General features: G+C 46.7%; 1 protein-coding gene and 1 long non-coding RNA gene across 3 annotated transcripts; one reads left to right on the top strand and one right to left on the bottom strand.

The window, feature by feature from the left end:
- Positions 1-15: 15 nt before the first annotated feature.
- Positions 16-27878, top strand: LOC124263983 (neurofilament heavy polypeptide-like). Of its 2 annotated transcripts, none has more exons than XM_046698714.1 (9): positions 16-286; positions 8425-8595; positions 10194-10257; positions 11216-11427; positions 11719-11850; positions 19550-19771; positions 20157-20277; positions 25430-25537; positions 25896-27878. In XM_046698714.1, the coding sequence occupies exons 1-9, from the start codon at positions 119-121 to the stop codon at positions 25949-25951; spliced, it is 1254 nt and encodes a 417-aa protein (XP_046554670.1). In that variant the 5' UTR covers positions 16-118; the 3' UTR covers positions 25952-27878. The 2 variants fall into 2 exon arrangements, with proteins under 2 accessions (XP_046554670.1, XP_046554669.1); XM_046698713.1 differs by having other exon boundaries at positions 10191-10257.
- On the bottom strand, positions 27662-27990 carry LOC124263993. Its single transcript, XR_006895013.1, has 2 exons — positions 27752-27990; positions 27662-27696 (listed from the first exon to the last, which is right to left on the bottom strand). It is a non-coding gene; the product is annotated as an uncharacterized LOC124263993 (long non-coding RNA).

The raw sequence follows: 27990 nt of genomic DNA, 5'->3' as shown, positions 1-27990 counted from the left end.
TGACGTGATCAGCAGTAGCTACGTCAGCATGTGGTGATAGAAAATTGGTTTACTTTGCTGTTGTCCCATATTTTACTGTCTTTATCAAGTATCTTGCAGTAAATGACATTGTTTTGAAATGGAAGTCACGGAGGTGGTGTCTCTCCACGTTGCTTTGCCAGTTTTAGGCGTTGTTTTCTGTGCTTTCCTTGTTTTTGCGTTCGGTTTCAAGTCGCCAGCGCAGCCACCAAGCTTCGACTTCGATGATGACAAGAAGCAGCGAGAGAAGAGGTCGAAGAGAAGCAAGGTATGTATGTTTGATGACACACTGTTTGTATTGAAATATAATGATACACGTTGTTGGTAAACGAAAAACGACTGGAATACAACTGATGGACAAGTGCAACACAATAACCAACACCGCGCTCGTTTCCCCCAAAACGGCTTGTGACTTAACACGGGAGGGGCTCCCATCTGCTACAAGATGTGAAAAAATATTTCAGAATTTGTTTCTGCTTGGAAAGGTTAGAAATCTCATATGTGAAATGACACTCTACTTTGATAATGACATGTGATGGTTTCAATTAATCGCTTTTGTGCTTTGATCCTTTTGTTTTAACTAAATACTGATTTTAATCATAGTTTTATTGTTGGTCTTGGTCATTGTTCCACAGGTTGATTTTATTTTTGGTACTGTAGTGAAAACTAGTTCACCACTACGGCGGAACACCTATGGAGTTAGCTATGGCTCGCACTCTGCGGTAATATAGCCCTAACCTAAGGATTTAGGTAGACCCCAGATAAGGCGTTGTGTACTCACAGAATGGCTGGCATAGACTCGCTGTTTTTCCGGCTGTTCCTATTACCTCCCGACACCGGTCATTAGCACCATCTCTAGCAAGGGTGACCGGTGATCACCATATTCCTCCCCGTTTTAAAAGGCCCCCTCCACAGGAAGTACACCCTCCATAGGAAGTACACCATGCCGTCCTCAGCCAAGGGGTCTTCTCGTAACTGTCTCCCGAGGGGTATCCTTTCTGCGCGGCACACCAAGGGGTCCTCCCCTCAGTCACCCTGATTCCGCAAGCACCTAGCTTCCGGCTTTCTGGTGTGGATTCCACCGTATCCTCGGTGGGACCAATCGTCCATATCATATAGGGTTCAGGTCCCACTCGTACCATCAAGTAAGACCCGCAGTCTTTTACAGTCTCTAGGAAAGTCCCACTCCACTTCGGAGCGACACTGATGACCTGCCAAAGGCCATCCAACCCCACCTAGCCATTAGGTGGGGCCAACTGGCTGCTACTGGCGCACACAGACCCCACCCCCGTCTTGGGTGGAGCCCAGAAAACATTAGGCATTACACGAGCCTCACCCTACCATTGGATGAGACCCACGGCGTCCCCCAGAGTGAACAGCCGAGCCGCGTTGACGTTTGTGGTCAAGAGAAGTCCCTCTTTCTTGCTACCACTTGCGTCACATAGCACAGCAACACTGGAGTTCAGGGTGCAACCTTCCCGGCCCAGTGTCGGGACAGTCTGTCCCCATCAGCACCCTATCCTCTGGCACCGCCCTTAACCACACCATCTGGCCCTGGGGAAATTCCACCACCCGGGAGGTGAAACTGAAACAAGATTGTGAGAACCCCTCCAACCATTCCTGGTCCGTCCCCTCCTCTCTGGTGAAGTTGGGGACTACCAAGGGTTTATCTTGGGGAAGGCATTCCTTCAACACCCGGATGACCCGGGTGTGGGATGATCCAGCCAGCTCATCCCCCTCAGGCCCACGAACCCATACCACTACCGGGCACCCAGCCGGGATGTTCGGTGCCAGCTCCCTCAAAACTTTTTCCTGTCCTCTCCACTCGTTGGCCTCTGCGGTGTCGTCTAGCCCCACCACGCAGAGGACGCCCCGCCAAAGAGCGAAGCGGCAGGCGGGCACGCCTCACAACCAGATTGGCGCCCACTCTGGGGTGCAATCCCACAACTGTCCTACACTTGGGATCAGTGTGAATCTTCTCCGGGTAGGATTTGGGGTCACTCTGTTCAAGAGAATGCCCCTGATCTTCTGCCTGATTCTTGCTCATCCCACCGGGGTCCCACCTGGTAGGGATCTCTCCCAAGTAGCTGTTATCTTCCACCCCTGTTACCCCCCTGACTGTCCAAGGTCGGCCAGCTAATGGAAGGATGTACTCTACGTCCTTGTGGAACTGATCCCCTCGTTGGCGAGCATTTTGACAGCCCCCGCATGGGAGCTTGTGTAACTCAACCAACCTCTGGCAGCTGTCACAGTCTGCTTCATCGGCCATTTCTTTGGTCCCTGGACGATATTCAACCTTCATGTCATAAGGGCTCAGTGTCTCAGGCCAGCAGGCCAGCTGTCTGTCAGACGATTCGAAATTAAGCGACCACCTCCAACTGTTGTGGTCCATCCGCATCAGAAAATAATGCCCCAACAGGTAGTGGCAATACTGTCTTGGAAGGCGAACATCCACCAGCATCTTCTTGTGAGTTTGGCCATACCCCCGCTGCTCTAGGGTTAATGAGCAACGACCACAACTGGCCCCTCTCTCTTGCCCTAAGGGTAGCTCAATCCTGACAGCTAGGCCAGAGCCGTCTGTGTCCAAAATACACATGTCCATCTCGTTGGGCATGTCTAGCAATGGAAGTTTCCGTAGGACACCCTCCCCTACCTTCGCAATGGAAGAGGCCCTACAGATAACGCTGTTGGTCTCCTCACCCTGTCTGTCTTCAACTGCATTGCCAATGTGCTGACCCTTGTGTACCTTCACTAAGGGGTCAGCCGTGTTGATCAAGTACACCAAAGCAGAGCATTGCCCTTGATGTAGGTTCCCCAAACTTAATGCACACCGCCTGGTTTCTGAAACAGGCTCCACCGGGGATTGGTTCAACTCTTGACTGTCAACATGGTCATGGCATGGTAGTCTGGTAGCTGTGTGCGGTCCACACGACACTGCCCTTGGAATGGCCCCTTGGCATACAACAGACTCTCTGGTCCTGAACGTTACCGGGATCTCACACCCGCCAATGGTAACTGTCCCTGGTTGCACATCAATGTTTGTGCAGTGCCTGTCGGCTAAGTGAAGTCCCAGGATGAGCTGATTGCTGATTTGTGCCACCAGCACGTCCTGCCGGTTCGTCTCTCCATCCATTTGGAGGCGTGCCTTACCTGTTATCGAAGCCCCCATCTCCAAAACGGGAGATTGACCACCCTCCCTGGTGTGACCGTCGGGTATCCACAGCGGCAAACATTTAACGTTCAGACCTGTGTTGCTGAGGAGAACACCATCTGCATCCTCCTTACCACAGCTCACTAGGGCGCCATCTGGTGGCCAGGGGGGTAGACCCCCTTCTGCTATCATGCTTAAGCCCCCTGTTCTCGCTTTGATATTCTCTCCGCAACCTCTCACAACCTCATCAGTTGTTGCTGAGGTGTCTCTGTCAGCAGTCTTTCTTTCTCCATCGTTCTCCTTCTGGTCCGCAACAATCTCATTCATCTGAGTGTCATCAAGACTCACCTCAAAAGAATCATCTGTTTGGTCGAACAGAGTGACCGGATGCTTAGGAATGTTCCCTTTTTCTGTTGCTGTGTTTGCTGATACCGCTACTTTAGGTGAAGATGATCGAGTAGCATTCCCAGCAGGAACTCCCTGTGTCGCCTGTGACTTTGCTGCCAAAGCACTTTTGGTGGGTGGGTGATCGTGTCGCTTTAGCTGCTGCAGAACGCGTTGATTTGACTGCCGGAGGAACAGTCTTGATATTTGCTGGTGTAGTAGGTGTAGCAAGGGCAGGAACAAAGGGTACTTCGGGGACAGTCAAACCCTCCCTCACTTCTTCAAAATCTACAACATCCCCCTCATCCAAGTCTACTGAACCATCATTATCCCCGAGGTCCAGGACTGCATCATCCTGAGTGTGTTCACTCTCATCAATCATTGTTTCCACACCTTCACTCTCAATGAGGACTTTGTACTGATACAGTGCATTAACCAGTCTCTGCTTCCGCCATTCAGCGAGTTCCAGAAGTCTCTGGTAACAATAGTCAATATTATTCAATCGACTCCTGACCAAATGACATTCACAGTACTCCTCTCCCAGACCGATGGCCTGCTTATGCAGGTTCACAATAACATTCTGATAGCTCTTGAGCTCCTCAGTCACCTCCTCCATGTTTCTGCTTCAAAGCTGATTGAACACTGGCCTCATCATCTTGAATCACGTCTTCCATGGACCCTAGTTGTAAAGTGTCCTTCATCCAAGTGTCAAGGCGCCACCTTGCCAGAATCAACGAACTGGGTGGAAATCCATGGCAACAAACAGTCGCTTTCTTTCAAGCTCGTTTCATCAGCTTAGGTCCACCAGGCTGCGCCACTGCTGTTTGACCTCATTGATGTGTTGCTGAATCTTGTCAGCACAGAAATTGCCTGCAGCAACGAGGATGTCTCCCACTTGTAGTACTGACTGGAGATGGCTGTGGCGGGCATTCATCTCCTCCTCCATCGTGTCATGCTTGTTCAGCAGCAGGCGAAGTACTGGTGGGTTAAGTCCAAAGTCAAGTGATGACATAAGTTGTTTCTTCTCCCTGATCCATCCTTCCTCATCTTTCATGTTCCTGTAGAGCTGCATCCTCTTCCACACGAGATCGCTCTCTGCTCAACAAGTTTTTTCAGTTCATCATAAGCCGATTCCCCAAAATAAGCATTAGCTTTTTCCCACATCAGGGTCACAGAAGTCCCACAAGTCGCTTCAGTAAAACGGGAGGCTGAACTGTTCACAGTTTCCACCTTCTCTGCCACTACATGGATGTCAGGCTTCCAATAGTCGCTGCTGCAACTCCTCCACCTCCATCAGGTGCCAACCATCACCCTCAGATGTAAGCCAGGCTGTGGTCCCTTCCATCCAGTCCAAGTTGCACAGCATCTCCTGGAAGATCTTCTGCAGGCTCAGTGTCAACTCCAAATTCATGCAACGAGTGTGAAGAAGCTCTAGCAGGTAATTCCATAGTCTCAGCTCTTCATCAGTGTCAATGTCATAGTAGTCATCTAGTTCCATTTCTGATATTGCAGCAGTCACTGCCTGTAAACGCTCCTCATTGGCATAGACATCGGTCATACATGGTTCATGGTCAAATCTAGCAACAAGTCGCTCCAGTTCCTTTATTCTGATCCACTCCTCCCTCACTGCATGCACAGACGGTAACTCGGAAGCGGACCTCCTGGCAGTTCTCTCATCCAGCATCTTACTCATAGGGTCATATCCTTCATTGCACTCCCCAGGTTTTGTTTTCCTGCACACAGGGGCTTCATGATGCAATCCCGCCGCTTGCTCTGGTGTGGCCGGCTCCGGCTTTACGCCCTGGAACCAGCCCTCCATCCCTCCGCCACCTTGCTCCCATCTCACAATAGGGTTTGGTCCACGGTGTACGTCCGTCCAGGAAACTGGGGATCCGAAGGCATACCCCTGGGACACTGACCATAATGGACTGAACCCATACGGCGATGTCAGAGGATGTCCCAAGCTATCTAGCCGTGAATTGCTCTCTCCACTGCCTCAGTGCTAACTTTCACTGCTGCGGAGGTGTTTTTACACAATTCTACATTGTTAATGGACATTTCGCTCACCGTCCTCATCATAAAACCTGCGTTCCTTCTGTTCAAGTCCTCCATTGACCGCATCATTCTGTCCATCATGTTTACCATTCCGGTATCCCGTGAACCGAAACTGTGTGCTCCGCGTGCCGATTCCAATCCTGAGCTCTGTTGGGTATTACTCCCATTGGCCTGCATCTGTATATCTTCATTGTCCTCGCCCACCGCGTGCCAACCTTCCGAACCTGTGGTATCCTCTGGCTCTATGTTATCTTCCAAACTATCCTGTTTGATGGGTTGGATCCGGTTCTTCAATTTCCCACTTGGGGTGTAATCAAATGTTGACACTAAATCTGCATCATGATTAAATTCTTCCAAGTCCGGTATGTCCACAGCGGTAATATTAAATCCTGTTTTCCTCATTGTCACCAATGATTTCACTTGACTTGGGGAAAGTCCTCTCTCCTTCAAATCATTCGCGGTTGAAAGATTTACATAAATGGGTTGTTGAGCCATAGTGTATAGCCTATAAAGTCCAGTTTCTAGCACTCACGCTTTAATATTTCCGTGAATAGTCCTTCCGTGAATAATCTTTCCGTGAATAGTCCTTCCCCATAAAACACAATATGAGTGTCCAAGCTCCCGTCAATGGAAATAGTGTTTTACGGCTATCCGCTGTTCGTTTGCACTCCCAGAACAACATATCACATCCCTCGAATGTAAACACTGCCACTTCCTTCTTGACATGCGCAGACAGTTCACAAGAGTAACACAGTGCATAACATCAATAAAGTCATACAACATCCAAAATTTGTCCAGCACACGATGAATGTTCAATGGCCCCTTATAACTTTAGAAGCCTAACAAAATCTTAGAAAGTTAGATAGCACGGTATGCCAGCCAGGTTGGCTGGAGCACCAGTCGGTTGCGCCGACCCACGTGACCTGCACGTGAGCCGACCGGAGTTGAAAAAACTTATATTAATCTATTTTGTAGAAGATTTCCCCAAAGCTAACCTTCCGAGAACGCCGGAATAACTTTAAAAATATCCTAAACAGCAGTACGCTGGCTGACACACAGTCCTACGACACGTGATGTCGCAGACTACGCCTCTCCCCAATAGCGGAAAAACTGAAAACTGCGCTGCGATCTCCCGAGGTAGAAAAACGGAAATTCCCACCCAGGAACGGTGTTCGCGGCGTCACTGTAGTGAAAACTAGTTCACCACTACGGCGGAACACCAATGGAGTTAGCTATGGCTCGCACTCTGCGGTAATATAGTCCTAACCTAAGGATTTAGGTAGACCCCAGATAAGGCGTTGTGTACTCACAGAATGGCTGGCATAGACTCGCTGTTTTTCCGGCTGTTCCTATTACCTCCCGACACCGGTCATTAGCACCATCTCTAGCAAGGGTGACCGGTGATCACCATAGTACAAAGACTATTGCTGTTCCCACTAGGGCTGGTATGAATAACTGGGTGGGTATGGAGTAAGACTGCCCAGGTACTCACAGAAGTACAGGACCCAGCTGACTTACTTGTTGTAACCATGATTGTCTCTATGGCTCCTCCACAATTCAAGACACTAATGTTCACATTCTTTTTCACCATCCAAGATTTCAATCTAACATAGTTTGAATAAATGTATGATTTAGACAACTTAGATGTATGCATTACCAGGTTCTTTCATGTGTGCATCTGAATACCTTGTGCCAGGGCTCCAGTCAAACAGTTTCCAAGCAGACAATAGTAGCCAACCCAAGACCTTCAGCAATGGGGTAATAGGAGTCAAATACCTTGACAGTAAATTTGTACACGTTCCAGCACTACCCTTCACATTCAGTTCTTTGGTACATATTCTGTCTCCTTTACTGAGGGTTTGCAAAGTCACCATTGGGGTAGAAAAAAAAAACTGTTAAGGTAGACAATATTAAGATAGACAACATTGGCAGAAGATGGGGTTGAACACTATTAGTGGAAATGCCATCAGGGAAGGCACTATTTGGGTAGATGCCTTTTGGGGTAGACACCATTAGGGTAGACAACCTGAAGGTAGACACTGTTATAGGGGAGACAACCTGGAGGTAGACAGCATTAGGGGTAGATGCCATTAGGGTAGATACTGTTAAGGGTAGACAACCTGAAGGTAGACACTGTTATGGTGGAGACAACCTGAAAGTAGACACCATTAGGGGAAGATGCCATTAGGGTAGATACTGTTAAGGGTAGACAACCTGAAGGTAGGCACCATTAGGGGTAGATACCATTAGGGATAGATGCCTTTAGGGTAGACAACCAGAAGGTAGGCACCATTAGGGGTAGATACCATTGGGGATAGATGCCATTAGGGTAGAGACTGTTAAGGGTAGACAACCTGAAGGTAGGCACCATTAGGGGTAGATACCATTAGGGATAGATGCCATTAGGGTAGACAACCTGAAGGTAGACATCATTAGGGTAGATGTCATTTGGGGTAGATGCCATTAGGATAGACAACCTGATATCATTTGTTAGATATCATATGTTGTCATATCAGCAGTTATATTCTGTGTATATTATTCATAATAACAAGATTGCTTTGTGGAGACAGACTATAGGTTTTAACTTGTTGTGCTACAGACATGTTACTGTGGCATGTGTTTTGATGGCGACAGTTGTACAAGATATAGTTTAGTGTATATAAAGTTTTGATCGACTGATTCACTGTATACAAATGATTAGTTTTACTAAAATGATTTTATATCAGACATGGTGTTGTCTCATTTTAGAAAATAATATCTCTAAACATGTCAAAGAGTTGGTGAAAAAATTGATTGTATTGGTATTAATCTCCCAGGTGAAGAGTTCTGCCAATGGCCATGTTGCGATTGGTATTGCTGATGAGAACACTGCCTCATCAAAATCTGCATCTCCCAAAGTGTCCGCCAAACAGTCAAGCTCAAGCAACACGAGCAAGTCAAAGACACCTGAGGCCAAATCTCCCAAGTCCGACAAGACTGATAAAAAGGTGAGGATGAATGAGACAGATGTGAGATGTGTTTTCAACTCCAATTGTCTGGTATGTGGTATAAGTTAATATCAATTGTTTCAAAAAGAAAGGAAAACTCAAACTATTCAACCTGATTTAGAGATAGTTGTTAACATTATTTTCAGCTTTTATTATGTAGAAAATTGGATCTATGTACATACAGTCAGTGTCAGTCAATGTCACATACTTCAGCTCCCAATATATTGCAAAGCAGATACCTTGTTTTGCAGTATATTGCAATACGGTATATTTGCCAATGATCAGCCCTACATATTACCCAGTGAAATGCAAGTCATTCAAACGGAGTAATAACATTAATTTCCCTTATCCTGACTCAGATGGACCACTTATCTCTTCATTTTCCTCAGAAATATAGTTTTAAACATCTCACCTTGAGCACCCTTGCTCTGAACGCACTGGAACCGTGACTGAGTCAGTTCACTAGTCACTCTCTCCACTTTTGCCCTACTTCATGCCTGGGGAATTATTTTCTGTGCCTTAATCTGAGCTATCTAATCAAAATTAGCTAGCAAGTTATTCGGGGCGTTGGGGTAGCCTAGTGGTTAAAGTGTTCGCTTGTCACGCTGAAGACCAGGGTTCAATTCCCCACATGGGTACAATGTGTGAAGCTTATTACTTTTGTTCCCCGCCGTAAAATTGCAGGAATATTGCTAAAAGCGGCATAAAACCAAACTCACTCACTCACTCACTGTCAAGTTATTCAATGCAGCAGTCAGCATTACACTAAGTACTACTAACTATGCAGCAGTCAGCACTACACTAAGTACTACTAAGTATGCAACTATCAGCACTACACTAAGTACTACTAACTGTGCAGCAGTCAGCACTACACTAAGTACTACTAACTGTGCAGCAGTCAGCACTACACTAAGTACTACTAACTGTGCAGCAGTCAGCACTACACTAAGTACTACTTACTATGCAGCAGTCAGCACTACACAAGCAGTCAGCACTACACTACACTACTACTACTAACTGTGCAGCAGTCAGCACTACACTAAGTACTACTAACTGTGCAGCAGTCAGCACTACACTAAGTACCACTAACTGTGCAGCAGTCAGCACTACACTAAGTACCACTAACTGTGCAGCAGTCAGCACTACACTAAGTACCACTAACTGTGCAGCAGTCAGCACTACACTAAGTACCACTAACTGTGCAGCAGTCAGCACTACACCACTAACTGTACCAGTCAGCACTACACTAAGTACCACTAACTGTGCAGCAGTCAGCACTACACTAAGTACCACTAACTGTGCTGCAGTCAGCACTACACAAAGTACCACTAACTGTGCAGCAGTCAGCACTACACTAAGTACCACTAATTATGCAGCAGTCAGCACTACACTAAGTACCACTCACTATAGGTCTAAATAATTCCCTGCTCCCCTAGGACACCTGTGTACTGAGATATGACACCTGTGTACAGAGATATGACACCTGTATACAGATATAATGACACCTGTGTACATAGATATAATGACACCTGTGTACAGAGATATAATGACACCTGTGTACAGAGATATAATGACACCTGCATGTTGTTTTCCAGCAGGCCAAAAAACCAGCAGCCAAAGAGGAAGCAAAGGTCAAATCCAAGCCAGTAGTAGAAGATGATGGTAAGTGTGCCAGATTTATGTTTTGTGTGGACAATTTCAGTGTCAGATCAGGGGCAGTGGGACAGCCTACTGGTTAAAGCGTTCGCTCGTCTCAGTGAAGACCAGGGTTTGATTCCCTACATGGGTACAATGTGTGAAGCCTATATATTAGGGGTGTCACGATACACCAATCTCACGATACGATACGTATCACGATTTTAAGGTCACGATACGATACGTATCACGATACATAATTATCACGCCTTTTCATAGCATTACCTTACCGGCAACGTACGCGTTCGCTGATTGGTCCATCAAAATCGTCTAGCCAATCACAAAAGCTGTTAGTTTCCAACCTATTTTTTAAGTAAAGCTAGCGACATCTATTTATCGGAGCGGTCTGGTATAATTTTACTATCAAGACTTTGACGGAGATGATATAGCATAAAAATTTGAATCGATAAAGTTTTAAAATAGGAATCGATACACGCAAGCATGTATCGCGTATCGTATCGTCAGTAAAAATGTATCGATGCATCGCGACACCCCTACTATATATGGTATCCCCTGCCATGCTGACCATGCTCACTCATCCTTCTTCACTCATCCTATTTGCGGTGTGTCTTTGCTGCTGGACGGCAACTAGTTCATTGCCAAGTTGTCTGTGTTTGATTGATTTTGGCCCTTTGAAATCATGTTTGATTGACAACTGAAATTAATCCTCTTCAAATTATTTTTTAATGAGAAAAAATGTGTATATATAAGGAAAGAACCACCAAAAACCATAGAACTTCCATGGTAGTCAAGTAAACCTATGCATGCTAACTGGCTGACATACTTTTGACCTAGGACAAGTTACATACAGCCAGGGAGTCTGTATTATAACAGGCCCTGGGAAACAGGGGACGTATTGGGATATATTTACATTGTTGCAACATTATACTGGTCTCGCTAGTCATCCTGTGTCTGTCGTCAACAGCTGATGGATGGGTTACCAAGACCTCACGCAAAGTGAAAAAGCAGAAAGGCAGCAAAGATGACAAAGCCGACAACAGTTCTGACGAGCGTAGTAAGACCAGTACATCGGAAGACAAACCAGCACCTGTGAAACAAGAAACTACAGTCATTCAGACTGAGACTGAGGTCAGCCCTAAAGGTCAGCGGCCAGCTAAAAAGAAGAAGTCGCCAAAGGTATGTCACCTATCAGTCATTACCCATGGTCTGTACTTGGGTGTTTTTGTTCATAATGTTAGGAAATTAATACAGTTCATCGTGCTGTTCGACAGGTATGTTCTGTTTGTTTACAATGTCTAATGTTTTAGCCCTGTTTGATTATTCTGAGAGAATCTCTCAAAGTGCAGAATAACACCGGAAAGACATTTCTTCTCTGAAATTTTGCATGTTTTTCTCATAAAAGTAACCTCATATTTTATTGAAATCATTCACTCTCATGACATAGAGGGGTGTTGCTCACTGTTACAGAACGAGAAGGACAGTGATGAGCCAGTGAAGGTTGCCGAGTCCAAGGCAGCAGCTCCGCAGTCTGTTCCAGCACCAAAACAAGACAAGCCTGTGGAGCCTCCCCCTCCGCCAAAGACTGTACCAAAAGAAGCTGTAAGATTTCTAATGTTTTACAGTTGAATGTACATTGATTATAACTTGACTGAGGACAGAAGTTGTCTGTTGGTTGGAGGTGCTACAAGTTGCTGTGCAACTCTTCTGTCAGAACAGAATATGCTGATCATCAGTCTGAATCCATGCTTGGTTCTGGGTGTTATTCTTGGTTTGTCAGCTCCATACATGTCCTTGAGGATTTCAGCGATGTGATGTACGACCTGCTTCATCTCTGGCTTTGATTGGAAGGCTATATATCTGGATAACTGGCTATATATCTGGTTATATAACTGGATAACTGGTTATATAACTGGATAACTGGCTATATAACTGGATAACTGGCTATATAACTGGATAACTGGGTATATAACTGAATAACTGGCTATATTACTGGATAACTGGCTATATATCGGAATAACTGGCTATATATCTGGATAACTGGGTGTCCCACACAAGTGGGCTGGACAGAGAACTCCTGAAACTGCCGGATATAGCTGCGTATAAAGTGCCCCTACGTATAAGGCAGCCCACCAGTCAATGCTGATTTGTGTACTCGTCTATAACATGACCACAAACAAAAAAATCATCAGAGCATACATGTTCCCTAAATTTGTAATAAAATCCTGTTTGTAGGTGAAAACTATTTCTTGAAATTTAATCACCAGTTATCTATTCTTACTTTTGTGTAGCTATGACCATGTTTATTCAACAGTCTCCAATACATGCCTTTTCCAACACTTGCTCTTAAAGGAAAAGTTAATGATGTTTGTTCTGTATAGTCAGTCAAATGATAAAATAATACATAAAGTTACGTTGTTTTATAAGTGTTACTTCAGTGTTAATTTGTGATGACATGACCATTGACCATATTACTGTCAGGTGAAATGTATAAGAGTGCTGATATATTCCATTTGGCATATCTCCCTTTGATACATAAGAATCTCAAGTTAAAAAGCTCTCTTCTTAAAAATTCACAAAATATTTATTCTAGTGATTGCAAATAAGAAAATGAATTCATGGAGGAATATGGTTTGATTCACCAAACATGCAAGTGAGTCGTAACAACCCTGCTTGTCAGTCAGGAGTTGATCCGCTTGATGAAATATAGAATGTGTTTTATCTGTAGATGGGATGTCCCAGTGGTTATAGAGCTGAGCCATCATATAGTGTGTGAAGCCCACGTTTGGCTTGGATGTTCCTGTAATTACTTACTGCTGTCAGGTTCACTTGTGGCTGATCTGTATAGCCTTTGGTTGGTTTAATAGACAGACAGACAGACAGACACTATATTTTCAGTACCTCAGGCTCAAGGCCCCTGGTACAAATGCAGATAACATATTAACATTTGTCACGTAATGTACATATTGAAATTTGATGACTGTTTACACATTTCTAATTACAAACACATTTATTAAAAATACAGCAACAGCATGGATCAGATCTGGAATATCAGATTTTAAAAGACTTATCATTAGCTGGTGGTGTTGAAATCTATCCTGCGCCATAGGGAGACATTTATGCCTTAAACTTTTTAAACTTCTATCTCACGGTATGCACCTCTCTTCTTCTACGACCATGTGTGGAAACGTGCTGTAGACGAAGTTGAATCAAATCTTACTGGCCTCTGACCCGCCCTGACCTTTGCCCCCACCATGACATCAGCACCTGTCAATCATCTCTGTAAGCGTGCAGCTCGCTCAGATGATCATGTGACTACCTGTGCCTGTCATTCTCTTTCTTGTCGCTACGTCTTGTGGACGTGTGCTTGTCTCTAAGAAAGTTTGATTGTGTTTCTACAATGGGAAAATCGAATCGCAATAGTGCTAAAAAGCGCAAACTTTGCGATAAATGCAACAGCAACTTCTCGGCGGCAGACCCACATGCTTTATGTGTTGATTGTTTAGGACGTTGTGAGTGGTCTCAATGTTGCACTTTTTGTGCAGACCTCAACGATGATGCTTTTTCTGAATATCACCGGGTAGCTTGTAGATGCGTGTCAGACAGGGATCGTCGTCACCCATCTGAGGGTCCTTCTGCGTCTAAATTTTTCTAAGACAGAATGCCGTAAGAAAACTGCAGTCCGACGTTCGAAGTCCCCGTCCCTCCTCGGTGATACCTATTCCTCAGTGCACTTCTGTTCCTGAGGTGGGGGTTTCTCGTGCGGCACTTGGTGGGGGTTTCTCGTGCGGCACTTGGTGTGATTACTAGCATTACATCTCAAATGACGCTTCCTTGCAGTGCGGCGCTTTCCACTTCGGTGGTTGATTCTACGCCTGTTTCCCATTCGGGGCTTGTGTCGAATGTGTCAATTGCTTCGGGTGCAGTGGATGGTTTCGGTGCGGCGCTCTCTCATCCTCCGGTGGGGTTGACAGGTGTGTCAATGATTCCTAGAGTGCCTTTTTCCACATCTATCCCTTATCATGTACCGTTGGGTAATGGACCACCACGTTATTCTAGTGCGTCGTTTGCTGCTCCAGCACCGCTTACATCAGGACAGTTACCTGTTGGTAGAGCGCCGCTTTTTACCGATCCCATGATGTCATTCAGAGTGTTCTTGTTTGCCTCTGGTTCGGCGCTTGCTCCTGGTGTTCCCGATTCGGCGCTTACTCATGGTGGCTTTGGTTAGGCGCTTGCTCCCGGTGTTCCCGGTTCGGCGATTTATCCTGGTGCTCCCGGTTCAGCGCTTAATCCCGGTGCTCCCAGTTCGGCGCTTATTCATGGAGGCTTTGGTTCGGCGTTTACTCACAGTATTCCTGGTTCGACGCTTGCTCCCGGGGCTCCTGGTTCGGCGCTTACTCACGGGGTTCGTGCTTCGGCGCTTACTCATAGTTCACTGGCTTCAAGGTTGACTCATGGGACATTTGGTTCGACGCTTCCTCAGGGTTCAGCACTCATGTCTCATGTGTCTAGTTCGGCTGGGTCCACTCAGCTCAGCTTTTGCTTCCAATGCCAGGGACCCTACGGGTTCATCGTTGCCTCATGGGGGTGTGTCTCAGTCAGCTGGATAAACGTCGGCTCTCAGTGAGGTGCCTCGTCATCCCTTAGTGTCTGCGTCTGTTTCGTCGGTTCCTCCTACAACGGGATCGGTGGTGAGACCTATTTTACCGGTATCCTGGAATCCGGTGTCGGAGGTTTCGACTTTTCAACCTGTGGATTTTGACGCCATTGTGCTAGCGGAAGCGTCAGCATTACGGCATCAGGCGCCAGCAACTTCCACTGCTGTTCAGTCATCGGGTCCTTCGACCAATCCAGTTCCACTTTTAAAGGAGGTTCATCGTTCGACGACGCCATTTCCTTCTTCTGATGGTACGGCACTGTCGGATGGTAGCGTGGATGCTGTTGACACACCTCAACTACTCATCTGGATTGCCGATAGCCTCCGTTTACAGCGTAGTAGTTCGTCGGCGGATTTATTATCCTGTTTTGATATGAAGCCAGGTGATTTCGGTTCCATCACGTTCACGCCTCGACTGTGTATTACTCAGTTGGCAGCATATCTGGATGAGGCTTTTGGTAACCTGAGGAAGGTTAAGGATGGGTTCGCGGCTCCTCACTTCAATTTGGCATCACCTCATGTGCATGGTTTCCCTCCGGTGGATGATGATATTACATTGCTGAGAACTAAACAGAAAGCCTACTCGCCGTTCCTGGTGGAGGATCGTGAGCTTTTGCATCTGGATGGTAGATTATGGCGCCACTCAACATGGTGTTGACGACTACCGAAGCGGTGGCTATGTCGGTTTCACATGCTACGTCCCATCAACAAGCGTATATTCGAGCGGCTATGGTCTTATTGCAAGAGCAATTTCAGACCATTCTGGATCAGTTGGCTCCCTTCTTTTCGTATGTACCAGCTGTGCGTCGCAGGGGGCCTTTGCACTTATCCTCATGGGAGGATAGGTTCCGTACTGATCTCTTTCGGCAGCCGTGGTCTGGCAGGTCTCTTTTCAACGGGGCGATTAGAGATGTCGGGGATGTTGGTCAAGATGCTCATTTACAAGTGTCAGTGGAATTGTTGAAATTCCAACGTTTGCAGATGGAGGAATCGTTGCGGCGGCAACGACCAGCCAGTTATGTTCCTGTCAATCAGGACCTGCGTGCGGGTTCTACTGCTTTCTTTCATGGAAAGGGATCCTTTGGCAGAGGACGATCCAGCCATCAACGTCGGGCGTTCACTGCTTCATGACCAGCTTCCACTACCGACTAGACCACTTCGCAAAGACCTGACAAGCAGTGACTTGATGACATTAGAACACGACTGGGTTCTTCTACCTCCAGTCATGCCCTTTCTGACTTCCCCAGTAGGCGGCCGGCTTGGGACCTATGCTCTCAACTGGATCATCTTGGGAGACCCTTACGTCCTCTCCATGTTATCCAAGGGGTTTCAGCTGCCAATCATCGGGGATCCTCCTCTCACTTTACTTCCGGATCGCAGAACATATCCCACTCAGCAGACGGCTGTTCTTCGATCCACAATAGACACCTTACTCAAGAAACTTGCGATCGAATCCCTGGGTCAGGCTCCGACCGTCCCGGAGTTTTATTCTCCAATCTTTCTGGTCCCCAAGAAGGATTTGCACAAACTGAGGTTAATCTTCAACATGGTCTTCAACGAGAGGTTTCTGCAGCCTCCACCCCATTTTCGCATGGTATCGGTGGCACTCCTCAAGACCATTGTCAAGCCATGAGACTACATGGTCAGTTTGGATCTCAAGGATGCGTACCTGCACATCCCGATCTTCCCGGCTCATCGCAAGTTCCTTCGGTTTGTCTTTGAGGGCACCCACTATCAGTGACGTGTCCTCCCATTTGGAATTTCTTCGGCCCCGTGGCTATTCACACGGGTCACGAAGCCTATCACCAGCTTCCTTCACCGCAAGGGGATAGTGTTCGAGGCTTACATCGACCACTGCATTCAGGTGCAGACCAATCATGCCCTTCTGCTTCGCCACATGCAGTTTGCGATACAGCTTCTTTGCCAATTAGGCTGGTTAATCAATCTGCAGGAATCGGAACTAGTCCCTATGTGCCGTCTTCAATTCATTGGAGCAGTGTTCAACACAGAGGTCAACAAACTCTTTGTCCCGAGGGATTGTTTCTGCAAGATACAGCGATTGGTCTCTCTGGCACTGGCGCACCCCAGGACGCTTCGTCATTGGCAGGAGCTCCTGGGCCTCTTGACGTCGGCTCAGGCGTTGACCCTCAGGGGTCAACTACAACTTCGTCCCTTGCAGTTCTTTCTAGCGCCTTACATCAGAGTGGGAGATCCCGTTGCCTTGATCACTCTACCTCTGGAGCTCCATCCCCATCTCCTGTGGTGGATGGAAGAATTGAATGTTTGCGACGGAGTTTGTTTAGGGCCGTTTGTTCCGTCTCACCACCTGTATGTGGACGCGTCTCAACACGGGTGGGGAGCTCATCTTCTCAATCAACAAGTGGCAGGGCTGTGGTCTCACAACGATCGCGTCCTGTCACATCAACGTCCCGGAGTTCAGGGCGGTGATTCTTGCTATCAGTCACTGGCAGGATTTCCTACGAGCAACTTCCCTCATGATCCGATCGGACAACGCAGCGGTGGTTTGGCATAACAACAGGATGGGGTCCACGGGGTCTACTCAACTGCTGTAGTGGACCCAACAGTTCTTCGATCTGGTGGACTCTCTCAACATCTTAGTCCGAGCCAGAGCCAACCACATTCCGGGGGCGAAGAATGTCATCGCAGATTCTCTGTCCCGGCCGAGTCATCCCTCTCCAACGGAATGGAGATTACATCCTCAGGTGTTCCAGACCCTTTGTCTTCCGTTGACAACTCCGACAGTAGATCTCTTCGCCACCCAATTCAACGATCAGCTGCCTCGGTTTGTGTCACCGATTCCGGACCCTCTGGCTTGGGACCTCGATGCTCTAGCCATTCTGTGGGAGGACCTGTACGCTTACGCGTTTCCGCCAGTGGTCCTCCTTCCTCGCATATTAGTGAAACTGCGCGCAACTCAGAGGATGACTCTGCTTTTGGTCACGCCCTATTGGCCGGCCAGAAGTTGGTTCGTAAACCTTCAAGACCTAGCCGAACCAGATCCCATACCACTTCCCGTTCGACCCGATCGGTCCCCGTTGACGCTCCATCTGCACGCTTGGCGCATCTACATCGGTCGTTAACGGCGAAGGGCTATTCTAAACGGGTGGCTACTGCCATTTCTACAGGGCATCGTACTTCTACGAGGTCACTCTACGATGACAAATGGAAGAATTTTGAAGCGTATTGCAGGGCCTCCCCGCAGATGGTGGCAGAGTACCTTCAACATCTACGAACCTCCAGAAAACTCAAAGGCTCATGAGCCTCATGAGACTCGAGCTCTTGCCTCCACCATGGCTCTTCATAGAAATTGTTCCCTGCAGTCCATCATGGAGGGCTGTTTTGGGAGATCCGATACAGTGTTTGCTTCACACTACCTGAGGGACCTATCTGTTACAGACGTGGAAGGTCTACATCAATTCGGCCCCTTGGTCCTGGTGCAGCAATTGTCATCGGCCCGTGTTCGCAGATAAAGCAATCCTTCTTTGGTCGGTGTTGCTCTGTACATAATAAAAGATATCGATGTAATCCATGTCTTGGTACTTTTTTCCATTGGGATTAGATTATTCTCACCTATGGGAATAGGGCGTGTCTGCACTGTCATAAGTTATGACTTAATAGACTGTGAGGCCAGTCTTGTGCTACATGAAGAGATGATCGACACTCCGCTTACTGACCTCTACTCTCCGAGCAAATACGTCAGTAAAGTGTTGCTTACCTACATGGTTTACGAAGCGTTCTGCTCCTAAGTCCTTTCTCACCTTGGTAAGTTAGGGAGATTGGTACTGAACGTTAAACTAGTTGAGCAACCGAGCTTTCACTGCCTTCTAGCGTGTGTCTGTCTACTGCTTCGTAGTTTCAAAGCAGGGACTAGCCAGATTAAGGTCTTCGACTTTAATTCACTGGGGTCACCTGATAAATCGCGGGGCGGCTTGGCCTACTTGCCAAACTGCGTCCTTTTGCTTGTCAAAAGTTGCAGCTGAAAACCACATTAATTCGGGAGCGCCCACTCCCTAGAGTTTTTGTGCTGTGTAAGCCATGGGGTTACAAGAAACCCATCTCAAGTTTGGAGTCTGCATATTGGGAGTTGGTGCTTTCTCCTGGCCTCCTTGGGGTTATGCGTCTTCCCAGTTGTACGTATTGACGGGGTAATCTGCGGCCCTCCTGCCAACCGTGGGATTGTGCGTACCGTGAGATAGGATAAGTTTAAAAATTTGTAAATTTTATAATAAATTGTATATTTATATACTTATCCTATCTCACACGATGGATACCCACCCGACCTGCCCCACATCACAGATTACTGGAAGCTCCAAGAAGAGAATGACAGGCACAGGTAGTCACATGATCATCTGAGCGAGCTGCACTCTTACGGAGATGATTGACAGGTGCTGATGTTGGAGTGGGGGCAGAGGTCAGGGCGGGTCAGAGGCCAGTAAGATTTGATTCAACTTAGCCTACAGCACGTTTCCACACAAGAAGAAGAGAGGTGCATACCGTGAGATAGGATAAGTATATAAATATACAATTTATTATAAAATTTACAATATTTTTCACATATAAATATGACATGATATTCATCCTCTACATTGGTTTAATGTATGATATGGTTGTTATGATTTGCAGGAATTTACAGATGTAAGCCCAAAGAAAAAGTCAAAATCTAAAAAAGAGAATAAAAAAGGCAGTCCTGCTCCGGAGGGCAAGTCGTCCGAGGTTCAGGACATTCCCAAACCAGTGGAACCTGAGGTCAAGGTCGCTCCACAGGTGTCACAAGAAGAGCCAAAAATAGTAAAGAGTCCTAAAAAGAAAAAAACTAAAGAGCCGTCACCAGATAAAGCTGATAAGGTGAGCTGACTCCTTGTGTGCTTCCAGTTGTACTGAGCACTATACAATAGACCATTATATCGAAACATGTTTATGTCACTTCCTCATCTAAGAGATTCACTTACTCAATTTGTGTCTTGTTCTGGATTTGAATTTTTGTAGTTTTGTGGACTGTAATTCTGCTTCAGGGAAATACAGCTTGACTCATTTTGATCCTGTTGAAATGTGTTGTCTCATTGTGATCCTGTTGAAATGAGTTGTCTCATTGGGATCCTGTTGAAATGAGTTGTCTCATTGGGATCCTGTTGAAATGTGTTGTCTCATTGGGATCCTGGTGAAATGTGTTGCCAGTCTTGGATGTTATGTACATACGCTCATGTTTTGTTTGTTTCTGTGTGTTTTTCAGGTTTTACAAGTTAATAATGAAAATAAAGGTTCACCAGAAAAAAATAAAGCTGATAAAAAGTCTATAGCAGAGCTGCCTGAGAAGAGTAAAACAAGAGGTACTGAGCCTTCATCAGTCCCTGGTGAGTCTACACAAGGTAGTCCCCATCCAAGGTGATGGAGGTTATTTAGTGAGCAAGTAGAATTGCTTTTAAAACCTTATCTCTGTTACATCATAGCCACTAATTCCTGTTTGGTTGTCATTCACACTATAGATTTTATTTAAAATTTCAACAGATGTCCTTTTCACTGCTAACATATCTTAATAGTTGTGAGGGTAACCCTCTCAGGATCCTCACAGGAAACGCAACTGCTCATGCACAAAGCAGGAAAACATCACTTCATTCAACCGCTATTCCCTATTACTGGATGCAGATTAATGACGTGGCAGTGGCTAGTTCCTAACTTAACACACAGCAGTAGTATTGATACAAGGTGTTAAGTATTGTTAGATAATATCATTGAATACCTTACCTCAGTAGTGTCATACAGCAGCGTGATAGGTGGGATCTGGCATCTCGTATCCCCAGATAGTTGGCAGCAGTGATTACATATATATGTTGTGGTCAGTCATGTAATGAATAGGCCTCCAACAATCTCTGCTGGTCCTACCGTGGGCATTCCTTGTCAGAATAGGCCTCCAACAATCTCTGCTGGTCACACTGTGGGCATTCCTTGTCAGAATAGGCCCCCAACAATCTCTGCTGGTCATAACATCCTGGTCAGAATAGGCCCCCAACAATCTCTGCTGGTGGTAACATCGCCCTGGTCAGAATAGGCCCCCAACAATCTCTGCTGGTCATAACATCCTGGTCAGAATAGGCCCCAAACAATCTCTGCTGGTCAAACCATTGGCATTCGTGGTCAGAATAGGCCTCCAACAATCTCTGCTGGTCATACCGTTGGCATTCCTGGTCAGAATAGGCCCCAACAATCTCTGCTGGTCATAACATCCTGGTCAGAATAGGCCCCAAACAATCTCTGCTGGTCAAACCATTGGCATTCGTGGTCAGAATAGGCCTCCAACAATCTCTGCTGATCATACCGTTGGCATTCCTGGTCAGAATAGGCCCCAAACAATCTCTGCTGGTCAAACCATTGGCATTCGTGGTCAGAATAGGCCTCCAACAATCTCTGCTGGTCATACCGGGCCCCTCAACACCCTCTGTTGGCATTCCTGGTCAGAATAGGCCCCCAACAATCTCTGCTGGTGATAACATCCTGGTCAGAATAGGCCCCAACAATCTCTGCTGGTCATAACATCCTGGTCAGAATAGGCCTCCAACAATCTCTGCTCAAACCATTGGCATCCTGGTCAGAATAGGCCTCCAACAATCTCTGCTGGTCCCCAACAATACATCCTGGTCAGAATAGGCGCTGGTGATAACATCATTCCTTGTCAGAATAGGCCCCCAACAATCTCTGCTGGTGATAACATCCTGGTCAGAATAGGCCCCAACAATCTCTGCTGGTGATAACATCCTGGTCAGAATAGGCCCCCAACAATCTCTGCTGGTGATAACATCCTGGTCAGAATAGGCCCCAAACAATCTCTGCTGGTCAAACCATTGGCATTCCTGGTCAGAATAGGCCTCCAACAATCTCTGCTGGTCATACCATGGCATTGGTCAGTGGGTCATCCTGAATAGGCCCCCAACAATCTCTGCTGGTCATAACATCCTGGTCAGAATAGGCCCCAACAATCTCTGCTGGTCATAACATCCTGGTCAGAATAGGCCCCCAACAATCTCTGCTGGTCATAACATCCTGGTCAGAATAGGCCCCCAACAATCTCTGCTGGTGATAACATCCTGGTCAGAATAGGCCCCCAACAATCTCTGCTGGTCATAAATAGGCATCCTGGTCCTGGTCAGAATAGGCCCCAACAATCTCTGCTGGTGATAACATCCTGGTCAGAATAGGCCTCCAACAATCTCTGCTGGTGATAACATCCTGGTCAGAATAGGCCCCAACAATCTCTGCTGGTGATAACATCCTGGTCAGAATAGGCCCCCAACAATCTCTGCTGGTCATAACATCCTGTTCAGAATAGGCCCCCAACAATCTCTGCTGGTGATAACATCCTGGTCAGAATAGGCCCCCAACAATCTCTGCTGGTGATAACATCCTGGTCAGAATAGGCCCCCAACAATCTCTGCTGGTGATAACATCCTGGTCAGAATAGGCCCCCAACAATCTCTGCTGGTGATAACATCCTGGTCAGAATAGGCCCCCAACAATCTCTGCTGGTGATAACATCCTGGTCAGAATAGGCCCCCAACAATCTCTGCTGGTGATAACATCCTGGTCAGAATAGGCCCCAACAATCTCTGCTGGTGATAACATCCTGGTCAGAATAGGCCTCCAACAATCTCTGCTGGTCATAACATCCTGGTCAGAATAGGCCCCCAACAATCTCTGCTGGTCATAACATCCTGGTCAGAATAGGCCCCCAACAATCTCTGCTGGTGATAACATCCTGGTCAGAATAGGCCTCCAACAATCTCTGCTGGTGATAACATCCTGGTCAGAATAGGCCCCCAACAATCTCTGCTGGTGATAACATCCTGGTCAGAATAGGCCCCAAACAATCTCTGCTGGTCAAACCATTGGCATTCGTGGTCAGAATAGGCCTCCAACAATCTCTGCTGGTCATACCGTTGGCATTCCTGGTCAGAATAGGCCCCCAACAATCTCTGCTGGTGATAACATCCTGGTCTGAATAGGCCCCCAACAATCTCTGCTGGTGATAACATCCTGGTCAGAATAGGCCTCCAACAATCTCTGCTGGTGATAACATCCTGGTAAGAATAGGCCCCCAACAATCTCTGCTGGTGATAACATCCTGGTCAGAATAGGCCCCCAACAATCTCTGCTGGTCATAACATCCTGGTCAGAATAGGCCCCCAACAATCTCTGCTGGTGATAACATCCTGGTCAGAATAGGCCTCCAACAATCTCTGCTGGTGATAACATCCTGGTCAGAATAGGCCCCCAACAATCTCTGCTGGTGATAACATCCTGGTCAGAATAGGCCCCCAACAATCTCTGCTGGTCATAACATCCTGGTCAGAATAGGCCCCAAACAATCTCTGCTGGTCAAACCATTGGCATTCGTGGTCAGAATAGGCCCCCAACAATCTCTGCTGGTGATAACATCCTGGTCAGAATAGGCCCCCAACAATCTCTGCTGGTGATAACATCCTGGTCAGAATAGGCCCCCAACAATCTCTGCTGGTCATAACATCCTGGTCAGAATAGGCCCCCAACAATCTCTGCTGGTGGTAACATCCTGGTCAGAATAGGCCCCCAACAATCTCTGCTGGTGATAACATCCTGGTCAGAATAGGCCCCCAACAATCTCTGCTGTTCACAACATCCTGGTCAGAATAGGCCCCCAACAATCTCTGCTGGTCATAACATCCTGGTCAGAATAGGCCCCCAACAATCTCTGCTGGTGATAACATCGCCCTGGTCAGAATAGGCCCCCAACAATCTCTGCTGGTCATAACATCCTGGTCAGAATAGGCCCCCAACAATCTCTGCTGGTCAAACCATTGGCATTCGAGGTCAGAATAGGCCTCCAACAATCTCTGCTGGTCATACCGTTGGCATTCCTTGTCAGAATAGGCCCCCAACAATCTCTGCTGGTGATAACATCCTGGTCAGAATAGGCCTCCAACAATCTCTGCTGGTGATAACATCCTGGTCAGAATAGGCCCCAAACAATCTCTGCTGGTCAAACCATTGGCATTCGTGGTCAGAATAGGCCTCCAACAATCTCTGCTGGTCATACCGTTGGCATTCCTTGTCAGAATAGGCCCCCAACAATCTCTGCTGGTGATAACATCCTGGTCAGAATAGGCCCCCAACAATCTCTGCTGGTCCTACCGTGGGCATTCCTTGTCAGAATAGGCCCCCAACAATCTCTGCTGGTCACACTGTGGGCATTCCTTGTCAGAATAGGCCCCCAACAATCTCTGCTGGTCACACTGTGGGCATTCCTTTTCAGAATAGGCCCCCAACAATCTCTGCTGGTCATAACATCGCCCTGGTCAGAATAGGCCCCCAACAATCTCTGCTGGTCATAACATCCTGGTCAGAATAGGCCCCAAACAATCTCTGCTGGTCAAACCATTGGTCAAACCATTGGCATCTCTGCTGGTCATGGTCAGAATAGGCCTCCAACAATCTCTGCTGGTCATACCGTTGGCATTCCTGGTCAGAATAGGCCCCCAACAATCTCTGCTGGTGATAACATCCTGGTCAGAATAGGCCCCAAACAATCTCTGCTGGTCAAACCATTGGCATTCGTGGTCAGAATAGGCCTCCAACAATCTCTGCTGGTCATACCGTTGGCATTCCTGGTCAGAATAGGCCTCCAACAATCTCTGCTGGTGATAACATCCTGGTCAGAATAGGCCCCAAACAATCTCTGCTGATCATACCATTGGCATTCGTGGTCAGAATAGGCCTCCAACAATCTCTGCTGGTCATACCGTGGGCATTCGTGGTCAGAATAGGCCTCCAACAATCTCTGCTGGTCATACCGTTGGCATTCCTGGTCAGAATAGGCCCCCAACAATCTCTGCTGGTGATAACATCCTGGTCAGAATAGGCCCCCAACAATCTCTGCTGGTGATAACATCCTGGTCAGAATAGGCCCCCAACAATCTCTGCTGGTGATAACATCCTGGTCAGAATAGGCCTCCAACAATCTCTGCTGGTCATAACATCGCCCTGGTCAGAATAGGCCCCCAACAATCTCTGCTGGTCATAACATCCTGGTCAGAATAGGCCCCAAACAATCTCTGCTGGTCAAACCATTGGCATTCGTGGTCAGAATAGGCCTCCAACAATCTCTGCTGGTCATACCGTGGGCATTCCTGGTCAGAATAGGCCTCCAACAATCTCTGCTGGTCCTACCGTGGGCATTCCTTGTCAGAATAGGCCCCCAACAATCTCTGCTGGTCACACTGTGGGCATTCCTTGTCAGAATAGGCCCCCAACAATCTCTGCTGGTCATAACATCCTGGTCAGAATAGGCCAGTCATTGGTGACTAAAGGAATTTGATGGGCAGACTCATGACGTAGTTGATGTTCCCAATAATAATTATTGGATTGTTTAGTACAGACACAATTTATTAGGGAGCTGTGTTACTGCTTGAATATTTGTGAATGTTGCTTTCCACCCCAGCTACACTGAGGCTACATGTATGTGTGTTGTTGATGCAGATGCACCCACGGGTGCCAAGGCTGACTTGGGAGGTGCTGCTGGTGGTGATGCAGCCAAAGCAGAGGCATCGAAACCTGTCACATTTGATGAGATGGGTGGAACTGGAGGTAAGACAATGGCTTTCGATGGTTGCTGGAGAATGGGGAAGTAGGTCCATGAAAGCAGTCTACAAAAGTCAAGTGAGAGTCCAGCTACCCTGGAGTGTCAAGAATCTGTTGAACAGTTTTTGAGCTCTCTGTCAGTCAGTAATCACTACCAGGGGTCTGCTGACTTAGTTGATTTAACACAAACTATATCTTTGAACAGAACAGCTGATAAACCTTAAACTAGTGCATAGATTGTTCAAAGGCACTTGCAGTCTTTAGCCATGGATCCACTGTTCACATGGTGTAGGACCTGTGATATTTCCACCAATAATTATGCTGCCTTGCTAATTCATGGCAATCTTTTCCTTTTCTTTTACAGATTCTTGGGAAGCAGTTCCCAAAAGTAAAAAGAAGAGATCCCGTCGTGAGAACTAGGAACTCTCATGAGAACTATTGCTGCCATTGTGATGTGCAGTGGGGAGAACAAGGGTTGTCTCCCCTTACCTCAGATGTACTGGAAGAAGGCCAATCTATGCTCATGTTCTTGGACAAAGTTTTGTTGGGGGGGAAACAGGGGCCAACTATATTTTTTGTTCCAAATGATCTAGTCAGCCATATATTTAGATGTAAAGCTGGTATTGTGATAGGTCATTTGGAGGCAGGTCGAGGAAGAAGATGTCTTTTCTGTCAACCACCATTCACCAACCATTTGGGTTTTCACTTTCAGAAGTTTAAATAGGGAGTGTCAGATTACATGGTGCTTTAGGAAATATTTTTATGATTATTTAGAGAGAAAAGAATACTTTGCTTTGTCATTTTCCAATCATTATGCTTGTACTGTAAAAAACAAATCTCTGATATATAATGCCTTAAACAAGGGAGGTAAGTGTGTCTCCTGTAGCCTAATTCTGACTGATATTGTCTCAATGATGGTTTGTCTACTGTCATCAGCTGGTGTCTGGCAGATGAGAAGATATCTTCTTCTGAATCTCCTTCAGTGATGGTTGGTATGTGACGTTCTCAACTGACAGCACCCCCCTCCACAGTTGTAAGGTTGTGCACACTCCTGTCATTACAGAGTAGGATCAACTGGCTGTGTCAGTGTCATGCGCAACAGCTCTGCTCCTCTCAGTAGCTTATAAGGGACCACTGTCAACAGAAACTATATATTCCTACAGCATGGACTGAACTTAAACATGGAAGCTCTGGATATGGGCATGGATCAATTTAAAACTTAAACATGAAATACGAAGTACTGTGGGTCTAAATCCCATTGTTACCATGTGTGGAATCTGCAGTGCTGTGACATGTGTGTCGCTGGTGGAATATTTCAGTCTGTTAGTGAGACATAAGCCACTGCTGGTGTTGAGAAATCTGCCAGTTCCACGTAGTGATAGAGTTATTTGTGATAGTGCCAAACGTACAAGCATAATCTGGTCAGTGTAAACCATGGGAGCAAGACTGGACAGATGATAAATGTAATAACAAGTGCTTAGCAATGCCTACCATGAAGATGTCGGACAGGCTTTGTGTCTCAAACCGGAGTGAGAGGTGCCACTTTGAATGAGTGCAGTCTCGGAGACAACTGTGATCTTCAGTGTGATGTTGGTATTTCCACACAGTCTATAGGTGAGGGAATGTTAGTTTGTGTTTGAATCAGTGCTCATAATGAAATTAACATAAGGCAGACGAGAAACGTGTATATCTTGCCATGTGTTGTGAGAGAGGCTGGTGAGTACGGTCATGGGAGGGGAGGGTGCGAGGCAGGTGAGGGGAGAGGCAGGTGGGGTGGGAGGGGAGAATGACTGGCAGCAGATTTGACAGATTAGTAATGGAATATGGTTTTATGAGGTTTTGGTGTAGATCTGCATCATGGGGGCAACTCTCTGGCAGCTAATTATTCCTCACATTGTATTGAAGCGGATTGCTTGATGATGCTTCTTTGCTGACATAGCCCCTACACCTGCTACCTCTGTTGTATTGTTCATGCAGTGTATGCACAGCTCAGCAAGCACCTGTCACCAGTCTAGGTCTGTTGTTGGTGCAGTGTATGCACAGTTCAGCAAGCACCTGTCACCAGTCTAGGTCTGTTGTTGGTGCAGTGTATGCACAGTTCAGCAAGCACCTGTCACCAGTCTAGGTCTGTTGTTGGTGCAGTGTATGCACAGTTCAGCAAGCACCTGTCACCAGTCTAGGTCTGTTGTTGGTGCAGTGTATGCACAGTTCAGCAAGCACCTGTCGCCAGACAACAGCTGTCCTTGAAACACTAGTTAGATACTGTAAGTGATGAGTTACTGATGATGTTGTATGAGGTTCACTCATAGCTCTGTAACAACTGTCACAATAAAACCTTTTCCGTTCAGGATGGGAATTCATTTGATCATGCATAATGTGATAAATGTTTCAAATGTATTGTTTTGGTTTGACTGGTTGGCAGCTTGCTGTGAATCACGATAGGAAACCTGCATTATGAA

The sequence above is a fragment of the Haliotis rubra genome, unplaced genomic scaffold (genome assembly GCF_003918875.1).
Source record: "Haliotis rubra isolate DU_JTF1 unplaced genomic scaffold, ASM391887v1 Scf90, whole genome shotgun sequence".
Taxonomy (NCBI): Eukaryota; Metazoa; Mollusca; class Gastropoda; order Lepetellida; family Haliotidae; genus Haliotis; species Haliotis rubra.
The sequence above is the reverse complement of the archived record's forward strand: the minus strand, read 5'-3'. Positions and strand labels throughout refer to the sequence as shown.

What these genes read in the sequence shown, in the direction of transcription:
- LOC124263983 (XM_046698713.1), top strand. Translation starts at nt 119, where the DNA reads ATGGAAGTCACGGAGGTGGTGTCTCTCCACGTTGCTTTGCCAGTTTTA. An exon ending in AGAGGTCGAAGAGAAGCAAG is followed by an intron (nt 287 to 8,424) that starts GTATGTATGTTT and finishes TTAATCTCCCAG; the next exon opens with GTGAAGAGTTCTGCCAATGG. An exon ending in GCCAGTAGTAGAAGATGATG is followed by an intron (nt 10,258 to 11,215) that starts GTAAGTGTGCCA and finishes TGTCGTCAACAG; the next exon opens with CTGATGGATGGGTTACCAAG.